This window comes from Saimiri boliviensis, chromosome 9, assembly GCF_048565385.1.
Source record: "Saimiri boliviensis isolate mSaiBol1 chromosome 9, mSaiBol1.pri, whole genome shotgun sequence".
Classification (NCBI taxonomy): Eukaryota; Metazoa; Chordata; class Mammalia; order Primates; family Cebidae; genus Saimiri; species Saimiri boliviensis.
In genome coordinates, this window is record NC_133457.1 from 20,251,013 (window position 1) to 20,270,498 (window position 19,486).

Here is a 19,486-nt window from a genome sequence, read left to right on the forward strand (position 1 = left end):
GCATTATATAGAGAGGAAGAAAGGTAACAAAAATAGATTTTTTTAAAAAATCAGAAACAATGCAGGCAAAAAGACAGTAGGATTGAAAGTACTGAAAGAAGACTGGGGGGGAAGTGAGGAAAGCTGTCAACTTAGAACTCACACCAAGTGAAAATATCTTTCAAATATAAGTAAAATGGAGACTTCTTCAGAAAGCACTGAAAAAATTAATTACCAATAGACTCACACTATAAAAAATGTTAAAAGAAGTCCTTTAGTCAGAAGGAAAGTATATCAGATTAAAATGTGAATATACACAGAGGAAGGTAGAAAACCAGAAATGGTAACACTGTGGATAAAGATATGGGGTGTTTTCTCATTATTTAAATTTTTTAAAATGTAATTGATTAAATAAAGATAATCTATGAGATTTATAACATATAGAAACAAAATAAATGATAATAACAATGGCAGAGAGGGTAGAAGTGTAAATATATTACTGTGAGATTCTTATAATGATATATTATTAGATAGTAGACTGTATTGAATTGAAGACATGTTTTCCAAACCCTAAAATTATAAATAATAAGCTAATAATGGAGACAACATTGAATTTTAAAATATAAATTCTAAACAAGACAGGAAAATAAGGGAAACAAAAAAGATGAGATGGGCCAAATGGAAAACATAGCAAGACAGTAGATTTAAAGCTAATCATATCAATAATCACATTAAATGGAAATGATCTCAACCAGAGATCAGCAAACTTTTTTTATAAAGGACCAGTTAGTAAATATTTTTGTTTTGTATGACATACAGTCTCTGTCACAACCATTCAACCCTGTCATTATAACACATAAAAACAACCATAGGCAATATGCAAATGAATGGGCATGGCTGAGTTTAGTCTGTGGGTCATGAATTGCTAAGTTCTGTTCTAAATATTCTGTTAAAAAGGCAGAGATTTTTATGTTGGATAAAATAAAATAAACACCTTACTATATGTTGCCTATAAGAAATGCACTTTAGGATGTGAGTGAGATCTGGCTGTGACATCTGTCACCCTGTTGATTGCCAGGGTTGATTTGGCCGATAACAGCTGGCTAAGCAGGTGTCCGCATCCTCTCTTACCGTCCTCTATGTGTCTCTCTTGAAGCTGCACGTGTTCTGGTGGAAGAGGATGACCTACCTTTGTAGAGGAAGACCATCCTTCTGTAAAGGGCATAAGAGTAGCTGTCCTCCCCTGCTAGAAGTTCTAAATTAGCTCTGAAGAAATGTGCTTTAACATAAACGCACAATAGATTAAAAGTAAGGAATGGCAACACAAGTCAAAAGAAAGCTGGAGTAGCTATATTACTATCAGGCAAAGTAGATTTCAGAGCAAAGCAATCAGAATACTTAAAATTTTGCAAGGATTAAAGAAAGACATTGAATAATGATAAAGGGGTCAGTTCATCAGAAGGATATAATAACCGTAAATGTTCATTCACCTAATAACAGAGCTTACAAATAAATGAAGCAAAACCTGATAGAACTGTAATGAGAAATAAATCCACTAATTAGAGTCTATATATATATTATATACATATATATATAAATTCACATATTAGAGTCACTCTAATATGCTCTCTCAATAATAGATAGAGAAATGGCCACACAGTCAGTAAGGATATATACAATAGAAAATAGTATAAATTTATTAACAGATATATTGAACAATATTGTTAACAAACTTGACCTAAATGATATTTATAGAATTCTCGATTTGACAGCAGAATACACATTCTTCTCAAGTGCACATGAACCTTTTACCAAAATCCACCATATTTTGGCTTATAAATAAATCCTAATAAGTTTAAAAGGATTTAAGTCATACAAAGTATTTTCTCTGACCACAATGAAATAAAATTAGAAATCATTAGCAGAAAGTTATCTGGACAATCCTAAAATATTTTGAAACTAAATAAATACCAAGTCCATGCCCCAAGCTTACTATGCTGTATAGATGTAGGGGTCGGGGGACAGGTTACATGGAAAAACTAAACACACTGAGCTATAGAGTTCACCGGAAACATATGAGTATACACAAACCTTTTCCATCTTGTGGTAGCTCTATGATCTTGGTGAAGTCACTTCTCTGAGTCTATTTCTTAATCTAGACAATGGGAGTAATAATTCTATTATTGTATGTTATTCTCAGAATTGTTGTAAGAATTAAATGAGTTAATATATAGAAAGTGTCCTATACTATATCACCCTAGCTTGTATTCATGTACTCAGTGAACGTTCTCTCCTTCCATAGTAAGTTCACATAGTTTTTGACAGGATTTGACCTGCAGCCTACATATTCTGATTCCTTAGCATTCCTTTTTTACTGTAATAATTTTCAACCAGTATTCATTTTTAGTTTTTGTAAAATAATACAATAATTTATTTTAGGAAACATATCTTTAAAAATTATATATGCATATCAAATATAAACAAATCATTTGATTCCTTCTTTGGTATCTAAAACTCCCATTGGTTTTAAAGGTATCATTGAGTAGTAAGTGATCATATTATAATGTGGTGATTGGCTCCATGGGCAATTAGAAAATGATAATAACAAAGTCAACCACAAAGATCTCACTTGGAAAATAGTGTAAAGACAGTATTTTACACATTGGTATCGATACAGATTTTATAAAATACTAATTATGCATTTCAACAACAAATACAAAAGAAATTTAAAAACAGTGCTCTGAATGCTCTGGAGTCATCAGGAGGCCTTCACCGAGGAGATGGAGTTTGAGCTAGAAGAAGATACAGATAAATAAAAACTCCAAATAATTAAAACCTGAGATGTGTACAAAGATAATAATTGATTTTATTTTGTACAATTCTTAAGTTAATATTATTCATGCTTTTTTAGAAATCATAATTTTCCCCTTATCAAAATTACTATTAGTTATTGTACAAAGTGGCTCATGCTTTATATGCACCCCATCAACAAATTTATTTATTTTGCACAAACGTAACTCCTGTCATCTAAGATATTTAAAATTATCAGCTCCTATCAACATTTAAAAACATAAACATGACACTTTGGCATGAATGCATCTATTCAAAGCCAAATAATATACTCCTTAGGCAAATCATTGTGTTTATGGGCCCATCATTTTGTTCAAACTAATCAGATCATGAAGGAACCAGTAATCTCATTTCTCGGAGCTAAGGCGTCAGCACATTCAGATGGTTCTTACCATCCCATTCCAGCTTTCCTAAATGTTTGAAATCCCATGTGAAGCTCGTCAGTTTGCTTCCCTTTCTCAGATTGTGCAAATTAAAAACCAAGCTAGTAATAGTCAATCATCCTTCTCCCTTCTGTCTGCAGTGCTGTTTGTCTCCCACTGTCCATATATTCCTTCCTTGTTTTCTCTTTTTACCTATAGTAGGAATAGTTCAGGGGCAAGAAGACTTTGCTTTCTAACTCTGTTAAAACAGAACATTCAGCTCATTCAAGCCATCAGCCATCACCTTTTCTTCCCTGAATGCTTTGTTTCAACTTCATCAAAGGGAACCTGCTGATTTCCTAATTGACTTTGTCTCCATAATAATTTTTGAAAACTTTTTAAAAAGATTCTTCTAAAGTCCTTCTGTCATCTAATTTATAGTTTGTCATGTTCTACCAAGTTTGTATATATTCTCACTGGCTTAATGTGAGCAATCAATCCATATTTGGAAAGATGTCATTTTTTTCCTAAAATAGTTATTGGGCTCTACTAATTCACCACACAAGATTTTTTAAAATACTTGCTATCTTAGCACCTCAACACAAATTTTTCTTGAGTTCTCAAAAAAGTTTGTCGCTTTTTTAAATTAATAAATAGTGTTAGAGCATCTTGAGAACTGTTAATGCTTATATTAGTCACTTAATATTAATTACTATTAACAATTAACTATGTGATTATTATTAATTATTAATTAACAATTGAATGTTATTTATTAACATATATTAATATTATACCTTCCAACTTTTCCAAATGTTTTTGCATTTGATTTCTCCTTTCATATATTCTTGACTTGTCTGTGCCAGTGTGGCTGAGACACAGTGATCAAATAAGAAAAGTAGTGGAAGTCAGATTGGAGGAATCCAGGACTGCCACCATATACAGTATTTAAGTTGCATCCTGCACCAGGCCAAGGCAGCAAAGGGAGCTGGAATCCAGCCTGTTCTCTGCTCATCAAGTCCTATGCCTGGCATGAGACTGTTCTCATCTAAGGAAGGGGTGCTTTGTCAGTTTACACAAATGTGTTATATGGGCTGGTAGTGGCCCAGTGAAAGATCATATAGAGAAGTTTTGATATATCAATGCATTGAGAAACTTCGAAGAAGGAATAAAAGAATCTAATTAATATATATATTTTTTTCTTTTTGAGACAGAGTCTCACTCCATCACCAGGCACCAGACTAGAGTGCAGTGGCGTGACCTTGGCTCACTGCAACCTCCGCCTTCTGGGTTCAAGCAATTCTCCTGCCTCAGCCTCCCAAGTAGCTGGGACTACAGGCGCACGCCACCGTGCCCTGCTAATTTTTTTGTATTTTTAGTAGAGACGGGGTTTCACCACGTAGGCCAGGATAGTCTCTATTTGTTGACCTTGATTTGTTGATCTGCCTGTCTCAGCCTCCCAAAGTGCTGGGATTACAGGCGTGAGCCACCGCGCCCAGCCCTTAATTCATATTTTGTAAAGAATACCGTGCTGTGTGTAGTAGCATGCAGTAGAGAGAAGCAGGAGTGAAAGTAAGGAGGCCAGTCAGGAAGTGATGGTGGCCAGAACTAGGTGATAAGTGCTGATGGAAGTTGAGACATAGAGAAATGGATGCAAAGCATCTTTTGAAGGTAAAACGAACAGGATTTTGTGTTGGAATGGGTGGGGAGAATAAGTGAGAGAGGTGTGAAACATGGTGTTTCAGCTACTGACTTGAGTGACTAGATGGTTAGTAGAGCTGTATCCTGAAATAAGGGGGAGAAACAGGCTTTGGGAAGGGAGTTGTTACAAGATTTCTAGGCCATGCAATTCACTGGAGGCACCTGTGAATTGTCTAAATGGCTACCAGAAGGCAAAGTGGATTTAAGTACCTGAAATTCAGAAGAATGTCTTCTTTTTTCTGAGGACCTCGGAGATTTTCTTTGTCTTCAGCAGTCTGAGAGCAGCCCATCTGAATAATTCTATAATGTTGAGAAAAGATCATCAGTACCCTAATATCCAAACAATCCAGAAGTTTATTTTGAAAGAGCCAGAATAACTCCTTGCATTCAATACTGTATAAACATAATTACTTTGTCTTCAGGTAAATGCTCAGACCTATATACAGTACAATAAAATCTGTTGACCCCACACTGCGGCTAGTCTTCCATCTAGTATTTTATTTAATGTAAAGGGCTTTCTGTAACTTTCTCAGCAAAATTTGTGTCTTTGTACCCTGGCTTCCTTGTTCCCTTGAGAAATTTAGGTTGATCTCTTTCCTTGTCTTGTTGGCCTAAATCACAGCCACAATTAGTTGTGAGTTTCTCTCCCAATTTACCTGGCGTTACCCTCTTTTAGAGTTTATTATCATGGCACAATGTAAACCTAGAGCCAGCCTGTCTCCGGGATTCCCTTCTTTAATTTCTGAACTCCCAGGAGTAAATTTGTACTCACAGATTTGTTCTCTTTCTTGTTTCGGTAGGTAGAGCCAAAACCAATGGTTTAAAACCACATGGAGAGAGATGTTGGCTCAACTGCAGGAAAAAGTGCCTAATGCTTAGTAGAGTCTGAAAATGGAAATGCCTTCTGGGGAAGGAGTGAATTATGGTTTCTGGAGGTGTGAGGCACCCAGCAACCACTCATTTAGTATGGAGTCAGTAGTAGAGACTGAAGGGTCAGGGTGTGGAAGTAATCTCCACTATTAAATTCCTACTTGTGTTAGAGCTTTACACAAAAGCTTTGCCTCCTTTAATCCTCATAACAACCCCTAAGGGATCTAGTTATAATCCTAAAAGGAAGGGTTACAGACACAAACTTAAGATCATTCAGTTAGCAAGTAGCAGAGCCAGGATTAAGAGCCAGGATTTAAACTCAACTCCATCTACATCCAGAGTCCTTGCTTATTCTTTCTACAATTCATAGAAACATGAGAAATTGAATTAGGGGATTTCTAAAGTCCCTTCTAGCATTATGATTCTATCTGAGTCAAAATATGGATACATGTGGAGACAAGGTGTTTGATAGGTTTAAATTATGGGGAAGCCATTATCAATGAAATAAATGGTATTCTTACATTGTCATTTAAAAAAAATAGATTAAAAACTAAGGCAATCTGAATAAACCATGAACTTCAATTAATAATGTATCAATACTTGCTCATTACTTATAACAAATGTATTATACTAATGTAAGATGTTAATAATAGAGGAAAATCTGTTAGGGTAGGAGTAGTGTTGTATATGGAATTTCCCTCTATCCGCTCAATTTTTCTGTAAGTCTAAAACTATTCTAAAAAATAATATCTATTAAAAAAATCTAAATAAAAAAAAAATATGGATACAAATGTTCTTCACCTTTCAGTGGGGTTACATCCTGATAAACCCATCATAAATTGAAGGTATTGTAAGTCAAAAATGGATGCTCTGTAGACATGGTAAACATGAAGAATGTGAAAACACAGTATCTAAAAACACTGGCAACACAGTACATACAGTGTAGAGGATCAGTTGTTTGTCCTCATGATCACATGGCTGACTGGGACCTGTGGCCCACTGGCACTGCCTGACATTCCAAGAAAGTATCATACTGTGTATCAATGGCCCAGGAAAATAGCAGAATTCAAAATTTGAAGTACAGTCTCTACTGAAAATGCATATTGCTTTCACACCATCATAAAGTCAAAAAATCATAAGTTGAACCATTGTAAGTTGGAAACCATCTGTGTGGGCATCACTGACTCTTTTCCTTTAATCATCCTTCCCACTTTAGTCACATTAAAATGACAATCTTTGATTCCAAAACTTTCTATGACCTCCATCAAGAAGGGGCCATTTGAAAAAATCAACATTTGTACTTTGTATTTCCTCTGAGATTTGAGCAGATTTTAGTCTAAGGCCCTCAAAATCTGCTTAAAAACAAAAACGTTAAATTTTCTGAGTTGCTGGCAAGAACTGAGTTTACGGTATAAATGAGCAAATAACTAAGCTTTTAGTGTTTCTGAAAACTGTCATGTAGTTCTAACTTCTCTACTAATTTTTCAGGTCTTAGAAGGTGTTGAAATATTTGGCACAAGGTCAATTTTTCTGGCCCAAGTTCTAAGTCACGTTTTTTTTTAACTAGAATTTTAAAAGTAGTTTAATTAAAAATTTAATGTCAGAACATTTTAAAACTTAGAGCTTGAAAATAAGCTTAATGTACTTATTTTAAGGTAAAATGGTTTTAAATGCCATTTTTAGATTGAAGCAGAACTTGCCAAGGAAAGGGCCCAACACTTGGTTGAATTTGAAGAGCAAGCTCTTCTCTTTAAGGAAGAAGCAAAACTGAAACTTGATATTGAAAAAGAAAAACATCAAGATATAATCCAAAAGTATAAGAAAGAACAAGAGGAATTACAAATGAAGGTCTGTAATTATGACATTTATCATTATTTAATAGATTTGAAACTGAAGCTGTTGTTTATTTCCTCCTTAGAACACTATGGTATTTATAACTCCAGTGCCTTTCACTCACGATCACTGTGTCTTGGTTTTAGCCATGCAGGTAAGGTGATTTGGCTAATTCCCCAGAATGGATAACTGAGTTATCCATTCTTGTATAACTAAGTTATACAAGCATGTAATCCTGCTACACATGAATTTTTTCTACTGGAATAAACTTATTTTTTAAACAGCATAAATTATATGACTAAAAATTAGTATGGCTAGATATTTCAACACCTCAAATATCCAACATTAAAAGATAATGAGGTGTTTTACATAATTAAAATTTTCCCAACAACTAAAGCTTTTAATTACAAATATTTTTCATTCTCAACATTTCTGAATGCAGAGAAATATTTTTAAAATGTTATCACACCTCCCTAAATTCCTTAAACAGTATGTTCTAAGTATAAAAGGTCTTGTTAAGATTTTTCTGTTTTTATAGGACTTGAGTGTAAAGTATATATGTGTGTGTGTGTGTATTAATCAAGACATAGTGGGGAAATAACATTTTGAATAAATGCATTAAGAGTTTGTGTTAATTAAGCATCAGACAAGACCTAATGGCCTCTATATTTCTATACAGGAGGTGTGGTACATCTATTTCAGTATTCCATTGTAAACAATAGGCAGCACCAGCTGTATGTGTACAACCAGTGCAATAGCACATGGTCCCACACTCAGAAAGGCCTCATGCTTTGGATTTCATGCTCTGCAGATACTGCCTTGAAATTCTTAATAAGCTAGCCAGGCATGGTGGCTCATGCCTATAATCTTAGCATGTTGAGAAGCCCAAGCAAGAGGATCACTTGAAGCCAGACATTCAAGACCAGCCTGGGCAACATAGCAAGACTCTGTCTCTATTTAAAAAAAAAAAATTAATTGGCCTAGTGTGATGGTTCATACCTGTAGTCATGACTACTTGGAAGGCTGACACAGGAGGTTTACTTGAATCCAGGAGTTGAAGGCTTCTGTGAGCTATTATCACACCACTGCACTCCAGACTGGGCAACAGAATGAGACCCCTTCTGTAAAAGAAAACAGAAATTCTTAGTGATTTTTATCTTTGAATTTGTGTTTTATTAGTGAAATTTTATTGGAACAATGGAGCACTTGCCATAAACTTAGAGCCTTGGCTCCCCGCAAGGTTCTGCCTCCCCTAGAGGGTTCTTACCTCTTGTTTGCTGGATCCTCATGCTCCAGGCTCCACTGAGTCTCTGCCTTTCTGCCTTCTTTCCCTCTGACTGCTGTTGCAGCCCTGGGTGGCTCAGGATCACATCAGCAGGAAAATGCAGGCAGGCAGGCTGGAACTTGCCAGATGTTACAGTTTCTCAAGAGAAGTCATAAATCCACATTTTGTGAGTGAAACCTCCTGATTTTTAAATGTCGACTGCCTTAAAAAAATAAAAATTATTTGTGGTTATGTGAACCTCCTCTCCCAAGGATAACTTGCTTTATTTCAGTGTCAGCAATCCTCTGGGTGATGGAAACAATTGTGCAGACCTGACAGTGACATTCTTCCCTCCTGAATTAATTAAAGATGATAAAATATTAATTTATAAAATTATGAATTTTGGTGAAGAGATTTCTAACACAAGTTAGTCTTTCTGTAAATTTAACATTTGAAACAAATTGTGGATACGTAACTCTCTTTATGTAATAGTTCACAAAGTCCTTGGAACCTTGGTCTATGAATGTTTTCCAGATTCTTCGTGGGCTCGTTTCTTGTTGTGCTAATATTTATAACATGACAATAATTGCAGCATAAGTAATAAGGATATATTTCATTAGAAGCAGCTCTGCTCTTCCCTGTTTCATTGTTTTGTTTTTTAAGCAGAAAGAAAACAAGTAGTCTTTTCCCTTCTAAAGCTTCTCCAAGTTATTCTCTCTTTCATTTATCCAGAGGTACCACCTTGAGAGGCAGTACATTTTCAGGGTATTCAGGTGTTTTCTACAACTGTGATGTTCATCATGGTAGTCATATGTGGCTACAAAAGTTTCCACTAAATTAATTAAAATTAAATAAAACTTAAAATCAGTTCCTCAGTCACATTAGTCATATATCAGGTGCTCAAGAGTCAATACTGTTTTTTGAGAGCTATGGTTAGAGTATTTACACAATGGAAATTAGTTACAAATCTTGCTTTTTTTTTGAAAGTCAGTTGGTAAACATTTACCAGCATGCCACATGCTGTCAGTATATATACTGTCAGTAGCCACGTGTGGCTTGTGGCTGCCATATTGGATAGCATAGAATATTTTGCCACAGAAAGTTCTGTTGGACAGTACTGTTCTAGAAGGCATAGTGTCTAGAGTTCCTCCAGCCATTATATACAAGAAAAAAAAAATAATGTCAAAGGAAAACTTGAGTAGAGTATAACTCTAGTGCTCTCCTCCTTGCATTCCCCCAAAATCAGGCATTTTGAGATCCCAAAGCCAACCTAATTAGGTCCAGACAGTCCCTGATCTACTTGCCAGGACTTGAGCTGGGGCTGGGCACAGTGGCTTACACCTGCAATCCCAGTACTTTGGGAGGCTGTGGCAGGAAGATTACTTGAGCCCAGGAGTTTAAGACCAGCCTGGGCAACATCGAGAGATACCATCTCTACAAAAAATAAAAAATTAGCCAGGTGTGGTGGCATGAGTCTGTGATCCAGCTACTGGAGAGCCTGAGGTGGGAGGATCATTTGAGCCCAGGAGGTCAAAACTGCTGAGAGCCATGATTGTACTGCTATACCACTGGGCTCCAGCCTGGGCAACAGAGCAAGACCCTGTCTCAAAAAAAAAAACAAAAAAGACTTGTGCTATCCTTTGCGACTTAATATAGTCACAGAAATTTATTTATTTCCAAGAGTGCCCAAGTGATTAATGGGATACTATTTTAAGTAGAAAAATAAATGTTTTAGTCTTAACTTTTAAAAAGAAAATCTTGAAGGCCTGCATGTCATGGATTTGTTTTCATCTGATCAAGCAAGTACACTGATTAATGAGAATAAACCTCTTAAAAACCGTAAGAATTCTATGGTAACCTAGAAACTATTGCCTATAAGCTAATATGAGATTTATCTTACAGATATCTGACTTAATCACAGGCGCTACAAGAGATCTAAGGCAGGAAGTGACCACTCTTCAAGAAAAACTTCATGAGTCCCACATTCAGTACACTGAAGAATCTGAGTCAAAGGAAAAAGAAATTGAAAACCTGAAAAATTTGGTTGCAGAATTTGAATCTCGCTTGAAGAAGGAAATTGACAGTAATGATTCAGTTTCAGAAGACTTGAGGAAGGAAATGAAACAGAAGTCAGATGAACTGGAAAGAGTAATGCTGGCTCAAACACAACTGATAGAGCAATTTAACCAGTCCCAGGAAGAGGTAGGAAGCAGATGGTGGTACCTTTGCAATTAATCAAAGAGCACATGTTCTTTCAACAAACAAACAAAAACGTGAAAGGCAGCTTAGTTTCATGGAAAGCGTCCTGTCCTGGACTGTTAGTCTGACCTGAAATCACATCCTGGTGTTCTGTCCTTAACTCCAGGCAGTCATTTATCTTCTCCAGACCTTGCTTTCCCTTAAACTACATCATCTCTAAAGCACCCAGTTCTTTGTTGCAAATAACTATCTTAAACCTCTAAGACTAGGAATCTTTATGTATTTATGTCTTATTTGTTTTAACATTAAATCTTTGCCAAAGAGGGGCCGGGCGCGGTGGCTCAAGCCTGTAATCCCAGCACTTTGGGAGGCCGAGGCGGGTGGATCACAAGGTCGAGAGATCGAGACCAACCTGGTCAACATGGTGAAACCCCGTCTCTACTAAAAATACAAAAAATTAGCTGGGCATGGTGGCGCGTGCCTATAATCCCAGCTACTCAGGAGGCTGAGGCAGGAGAATTGCCTGAACCCAGGAGGCGGAGGTTGCGGTGAGCCGAGATCGTGCCATTGCACTCCAGCCTGGGTAACAAGAGCGAAACTCCGTCTCAAAAAAAAAAAAAAAAAAAAAAATCTTTGCCAAAGAAACTTTTAGAGCACTTGCTGCTTACATTTATAAACAAGTAGACTATGTCTTTTAAATACAGTTTTACCTTAGGTTTTTACCTTCTTGTCAATGTAAACTTAATATACATGTGTCAGTTTTCTTTCTTATGTATGCATGATTATTTCAGTGATGTTTTTCATTCAAACTGAAAGACTCATTTTGATTTGAAAACTAAGCAGTTTAGAAATAGTGGAACAATTCATCTGTTTTCTAATCACCAATATCATATCATATTATAATATTTGATCCCTTTGATGACAGTATAGCAAATGAAGGAAGATTCTGAATGTTGGTAAGAAGTAATATTTTTGTTGGTTTTATTGGCATTAATAAAGACATAAAAGGAAAGTGCTAATACAAGATTATTAACAACTAAATATGCCATGTTCTTGCTATATTTAAATTATCAGCCAAATAGAGTTTATGTCATCATTGTAATTATGCAGTGAACCTATTAGAAAGAAGTTATAAATATAAGATAAAATATGGAATAGACAGAATACTAAGTCAAGATTAATGCCTAAGACAACTCTATAAGTAGAAATTATTTACATGTTACAAATGAGGAAGTGACTGAAGAAGGCTGAATATTTTCCATAAGGTCAGGCAGCTTGGTGGAGCTAAGATTCAAATTTGAATCTCTATGATATGATGTTTCCTCTTTTGAGAAACCTAGTTATTATTCTGCTTCTATATTTCACAGTAACCACAGACTTGGCAGTTAACATCTCCAGGCCTCAATTTTCTTTTAGTATTATAATTAAGACAAAAAGTGTCTCTTGTTATGCAGCAGCACTGTCCTCCCAATAAAGGAAGCAGTACCCCCAGTTCAGGCAGGAGTAAGATGAGAGAGCAAGTGTGGACTCAGCTCCATTGGAGAAACCCTGAGAAAGAGGTGATACTGATTTGCCTCAAATGAGACAGCAGTAGTGAATCTCTAGAGGAGAGAAGCAGGGTAAAGGACAGAAAGGTTTGAGGCAACTCGACTGGCAGGTTTTCTAACTCTGCAATCACAAAAGAAGTGACAATATAGAGAATGAGGAGTAACTTATAAACTAGGACAAGTAGAAAAAGACAGAAGGGTCAAATTCAGTAAACGTATATTAGCATCTGTGTTACTCTGTTGTTGCTTTACTATAAAGTAATATATGAGACTTGGTAATTTATAAAGAAAAGAGGTGTAGTTGGCTCATCGTTCTGCAGGCTGAACAGGAAGCATAATGCCTGCCTCTATTTCTGGTGAGGACGTTAGGAAGCTTACAGTCATGGCGAAAGGTGTAAGAGAAGCCAGTGGATCACATGGTGAGCGAGAGAGGAGTGGGGAAGTGCCACATTCTTTTAAACAACTAGATCTTGCATGAACTAAGGAGAAGCCAGTGGATCACATGATGAGCAAGAGAGGAGTGGGGAAGTGCCACATTCTTGTAAACAACTAGATCTTGCATGAACTAATACAGCAAGAACTAATTCATCAACAAGGGGATGATGCTAAGCCATTCATGAGGGATCTGCTGCCATGATTCAAACACCTCCCACTAGACCTCACCTCCAACATTGAGGATTACATTTCGACATGAGATTTGGAGGTAACAAACTTCTATACCCCATAACAGCATCTATCTGGGTGCCAGGCACATGTTAGGTAGGTATTGGTGTTGTAATTATGAATAAGACTGACAACTGCCATTTGCTGCTCTCAAAGAAGAATTTAAAGAAAATTTTGCATGAGTAATTAAATTAAAATCCAAAGGAAAGAATGATTTAAACAAATTTACCATATAAAAAACATAGACTTAAAAGTTGGAATATTTGCCTTATGAGCCTGTATAAGTAATCTATTTCTACCTGACAAATTATCCCCAAGTTTAGCAATTTCAAACAACAAACATTTTTTATCTCATAACTTCTATGGGTCTCCGGGTTAGAGGCTCAAGTTCTCTCCTGAGGTTTGTGTCAGGGTGTCCACTGGGCTGCAGCCTCATCTAGAGGCTCAATTAGGATGCGATTGGCTTTCAGGCTTACTTATATGGTTGTTGGCAGGATGCATTTGGCCAGAGGCTTCCCTCAGTTTCTCCCATGTGGACCTCTCTGTAGAACAGCTCAGTGTGTCAGCTGACTTTCCTCAGGGCAAGCAAGTGAGTGAAAATGAGAGAGAAGGTGCCAAGACAGAAGCCACAGTCTTTTTTCAACCTAATCCCAGAAGAGACATCCCAGTGCTTCTGCTTTATTCCATTCATTACATATTAATCAATAAGTCCAACCCATACTCAAGGTGAAGTCATTGCACAAAGATGTGAATGTCAGGAGGATAAGGATCATTAAGGGACACTTTAAAGGCTTCCAATCACAGGGCTTCTGGAGGTGATTTTAGGAAGAGAATATAAACTTTAAGTGAAGGGTGGATTTCTTCATCAGGCAAAAGGAGCTGCATTTGGAACTCTTCCTGCTCATTAGTTGTTAAAAGAAGACACTTAGGAATAAATCTTTTTTTAAAAGTGTGGACTAAAAGACATAAGACATTGAGTTGGTATGTGAATGATCATAGATCATTGCTAGAGAGGATAAAAGGATCATCCCAAAAGTAAAGAAACCACGTAAGGGTATACTTAGGGGGACAATCTCCTTTTGTGGGAGCAGGGAGGATAGACTAGATTTTCCACTAGAAGTTACCAAAATATCACCTCAAAGTTAACTAATTAGAACTGAACTGTAAGGGTAAATAATTAAGGCTGCTTCTCTGGCTAAGCATGCCAGAGTCCAAAATATGCTTATAAAAATAGGAAACAAGCCAATAAAAGGGATATAATTTATGAGCCAGAAAGAATAGAGGCCATAGCACGTAAAGTGAAAAGCACCACTTTTTTTGATCATGCATTCCAGACACTTGAAATTTCTCAGATTCTGGAGAAACAAAGCTGCATTTAAGTGGAAAACAAATTCCTGTTAGAATAAAAATAAATTAATGGTCTAATGAGGAGGCTAATTAAGAGGAGGAAAGCCCCATTCTCTTTCAAGAGACCAAATAATGGATGGACTTTGTTTTTAATTGTATGAAGAAAGTTCTCAAGGATAAGAGGAAAACCAAAGCCTCTGAAGGGCAAAATGGGCCTTCCTAAGTGGAGCAGGAATTATTGGAGAGCATCCTCAGAAATAGCAAGGGTCACAAAGCAGAGCAACAAAGGGTGCAGGTCATTAAACAGGGAGAAAATGGAAAATAAAACTGTGCTTGAAATGTAAATATGAACAAAGAATCCCTGAAAAGATAAACTAAAAGATTCGAAAGAAAGGAGGGAGGAAGGGAGGGAGGGAAAGAGAGAAAGAGAGAGAGAATTAATATGTTATCAATAAAACCAAGCCAAAATAGATCATGTGCCTCCTGATGCCTGTTTTCCTTCCTGCTGGTTCCATGTGGATATAGTCAAGACAGTGTGACCCCACTGTTAGGGACCTTGTTGTGATCCAGAGGAAGAATGTGGTAAATTCAAATAAACAGCTCACAGTCACTAAAGAAAAATCAGTACAGACAGTTCAATATTTTTGTTGTTTTAAGACCACACATAAGGGAGCAAAAAGAGCAGAAGTTTTAAATTCTACAGTTCTTGTAATCATACAATGAAAATAAGTGACACTCAAAAATAGAAAATAATGTTCTTTTATCTCCATTTCATTCCAAATGGCAATAAATTAATAAAAAGTGATTAAATCCATTAGGACAAAGAGAACAGGAGAGGAGTTAGCACTCAATAAAAAAGATGCTGACCAAAGCTTAGAAAAATGGAAAGCAAATATCTAAGAGATAACTGACTTATCAGACTGTGGAATATTGAAATTTAACGCCTATGAGGATTAGGGATGGGAGGATCCATTATGGAGAAAATCTAATGTGACAACACTGGAGAGAGGCTTAGGAACTGGAGAAACTAGATGCAGGCATAACCTGTTTTATTGCCTGTTGCTTTACTGTGCTTCACAAATATTGTGTGTGTGTTTTTTTACAAATTGAAGGTTTGTGGCAACCCCTCTGTCGAGAAACTCTGTCGGTGTCATTTTTTCAACTGCATGTGCTGACTTTATGTCTTTGTGTCATAGTTTGGTAATTCTTGCAATATTTTTAACTTTTTCATTATTATTACATCTGTTATGGCCAGGTAACCAGTGTCTTTGATGTTCCTATTAGAGTTGTTTGGGGGTGCCAAGAATGGTGACTATATAAGACAGCAAACTTAATAGATAAATGTGTGTATTCTGACTAATCCACTGACTGGCTAGTCCCCTGTCTCTCTTCTTTTCCTCAAGCCTCCCTATTTGCTGAGACACAACAGTGTTGAAATTGGGCCAATTAACAACCCTACAATGGCTCTTAAGCATTCAAGTGAAAGGAAGAGTTACACATCTCTCATTTTAAGTCAAAAGGCAGAAATGATTAAGCTTAACAAGGGAAAGCATATCAAAGTTGAGATAAGCCAGAAGCTGGGCCTCTTGTGCCAGTTAGCCAAGGTGTGAGTGCTAGGGAAAGTTCTGGAAGGAAATACAAGTGCTACCTCAGTGAATACATGATTAGTAAGAAAATGAAACAGACTTCTTGTGATATGAAGAAAGTTTGAGGGGTCTAGGTAGAAGATCAAACCAGTTATAATATTCCCTTAAGCCAAAGCCTAATCCAGAGCAAGACCCTAACTCTCTCCAATTTTATGAAGACTGAAAGAGATGAGGAAGCTGCAGAAGAAAAGTTGGAAGCTAGCAGCGGTAGAGGTTATTTATGAGGTTCAAGACAAGAAGCCATTTCCATAACATAAAGGTACAAGGTGAAACAGCAGGTGCTGATGTAGAAGCTGCAGCAAGTTATCGAGACCTAGCTAAGATTATTTATGAGGTGGCTACATTAAACAAAAGATTTTCAGTGTAGATGGAACTACCTTCTATTGGAAGACGGTACCATCTAGGACTTTCATAGCTGGTGTAGAGAAGCTTTGAAGCCAAACTTCAAGAATTGGCCTTCAAAGGACAGGCTAATTTTCTGGTGAGGAGATAATTCAGCTAGTGACTTTAAGTTGAAGCCAGTGCTCATTTACTATCCCCCAAATCCTAGGACCCTTGATTGTTATGCTAAATCTACTCTACTCTGTCTGTGCTTTATAAGGGGGACAACGAAGTCTGGATGACAGCACATCCTTTTGCAGCGTGACTTACTGTATATTTGAAGCCTGTGGAGACCTACTGTTCAGAAAAAAAATTCCTTTCAAAATACTGCTTCTTATTGATGATGCATCTGGTCACTCAAGAGCTCTGATGGAGATATACAAGGGGATTAATGTTTTCATGCCTGCAAACACAATATCCATTCCACAGCCCATGGATCAAGGAACAGTTTTGAGTTCAAGTCTTATTATTTAAGAAACATATTTCACAAGGTGATAGCTGCCACGGTTAGTGATTCCTATGATGGATCTGGGCTAAGTAAATTCAAAACCTTCTGGCCAGGATTTACCATTCTAGATGTCATTAAGAACATTCCTGATTCATGGGAGGAGGATAAAATATCAATAATTACAAAAGTTTGGAATAAGTTGATTCCAGCTCTGATGGATGACTTCGAGGGTTTAAAACTTCAGTGGAGGAAGTAGCAGAAATAGCAAGAGAACTAGAATTAGAAATGGAGTCTGAAGATGTGGCTGAACTGCTGCAAACTTGAACATATAAAAAGTTACTTCTTATAGATGAGCAAAGAAAGCCATTTCTGGAAATGGAATCTACTCCTGTGAAGATGCTGCAAAAATTATTGAAATGACAACAAGGCATTTAGAACATTATATAAAATTAGTTGATAAAGCAATGACAGGATTTGAGAGGATTGACTTCAATTTTGAAAGAAGTTCTACTTCATGCAAAATGCTGTAAAACATCACATGCTACAGAGAAATATTTCATAAATGGAAGAGTCTGTTGATGGGCAAACATCACTATTGTCTCTTTTTCATTGCTTGTTGAGACAGTTTCACTCTGTTGCCCAGGCTGTAGTGCAGTGGCGCAGTCTCGGCTCACTGCACCCTCCGCCTTCCAGGTTCAAGTGATTCTCCTGCTATTGTCTTCTTTTAAGAAATTGCCACTACCATCCCAACCTTCAGCAACTTTCACCTTGATCAGTCAGCAGCCATCAACATTGAAGCAAGGCCTCCCACCAGCAAAAGAGACAACTCACTGAAGCCTCAGGTGATTGTAGCATTTTTTAGCAGTAAAATATTTTTTAATTAAGGTATGTACATTTTTTAGGCAACACTATTACACACTTAATTAAATACAGTGTGGTGTAAACATGATTTTTACATGCACTGGGAAACCAAAAAATTCATGTGACTTACTTTATTGCAATATTTGCTTTATTTTGATCTAGAACCAAACTCACAGTATCTCTGTATGCCTGTACCTCTGAAAAGGGGATGTAAGGGTGGAGTTGAAAGCAAGACTGTTTGAAAGATTATAAAAGGAGCAAAACAGGTCCTCAGAGATATTCTCCCAGTTACCAAGAAGCCCCTACCCACCATCCTAGCAGAATGCCAGGGGTTTACTCTCTAGCAAAACTGAATGAGAAAGGCACTGAACCTGAAGACAAAAGAGATGAAGCAAGATGTGTGTTAAATAGGGAGACCTCCCAATGTCCTTCACACTCTCACTTTTCAGAACACAAGTAACTAGGCTTATGTATCAATACCCATAAAAAAAAAATTGGAAGAAATGAACTGGAGAAATGAGCTGCCTAAAAGATAAGACCAGCCTGGCGCAGTGGCTCACATCTGTAATCCCAGCACTTTGAGAGGTCTAGGCGGACAGATCTATGAGGCCAGGAGTTTGAGACCAGAGTGGCCAACACAGTGAAACCCCATCTCTGCTGAAAATGCAAAAATTAGCCGGGTATGGTGATAGACGTCTGTAATCCCAGCTATTCTAGAGGCTGAGGCATGAGAATCACTTGAAACCTGCAGGTGAAAGTTGCAGTGAGCTGAGATCACACCACTGCACTCCAGCCTGGGTGACAGAGTGAGACTCTGTCTCAAAAAAGATAAGACCCATTGATACTGACAGTTGGGATATCCCAATGAAATGGTTATATCCATGTTCCATCTACTTACTTAGAAGGATATCTGCCAATAAAACCTATACAAGCGCACTTAAGGTAACATTTTGGGGACTCATTTTTAAATATAAATTGTCAAGGATCACCAATTATTTGAGAAACATCTCTAATGTAAAGAACAGAAACAGTAAGCAAAAAAAGAACTTCACAGAAAAAAGTATAAAACAATACAGGGAGCAAAAGAGAGCTTCAAAAAAAGTATAATTAATATCCTTAGAGAGAAAAGAGGTGATATTGTATTCATTAAACATAAACAGCAAGCTATGAAACAAAGAATGAGAGTGAGTATTAAAATATAAGGACTGAATTTTTAAAAAATATTTGGGTTAGATGATAAAGACATGAAATCTCCTAGAAAGCAGAAAAAAAGCAGAGATGGAGAAAAGAAAATTAGAGGAAATAAGAAGTAGAAGACAGTGCCTTCCAAATTCCAAAGGAAAATTATGCCCAGTCTAGAATTCTATATCCTGCCGCAATAATCCATCAAGTGTCAAATACAGATATTTTCAGACATAAGAGTTCTCAAAAATGATACTACCCTGGCAACCTTTTTCAGGAAGCTGTTAGAGGATATATGACAGCACAATGAGGGAATCAGTAATAAAGGAGAAAATATAGGAGTGAGGAAATAAAGG

At 36.8% G+C, this 19,486-nt stretch overlaps 1 protein-coding gene across 1 annotated transcript in view; it reads left to right on the top strand.

Annotated features, from left to right (window-relative positions):
• Positions 1-19,486, top strand: part of LEKR1 (leucine, glutamate and lysine rich 1) — a 213,035-nt gene that overhangs the window by 168,712 nt on the left and 24,837 nt on the right. Inside the window, exons 11-12 of the mRNA XM_010335744.2 lie at positions 7,443-7,607; positions 10,759-11,058. Coding sequence (XP_010334046.2) covers positions 7,443-7,607; positions 10,759-11,058 — 465 coding nt within the window. The remainder of the gene's footprint in view (positions 1-7,442; positions 7,608-10,758; positions 11,059-19,486) is intronic.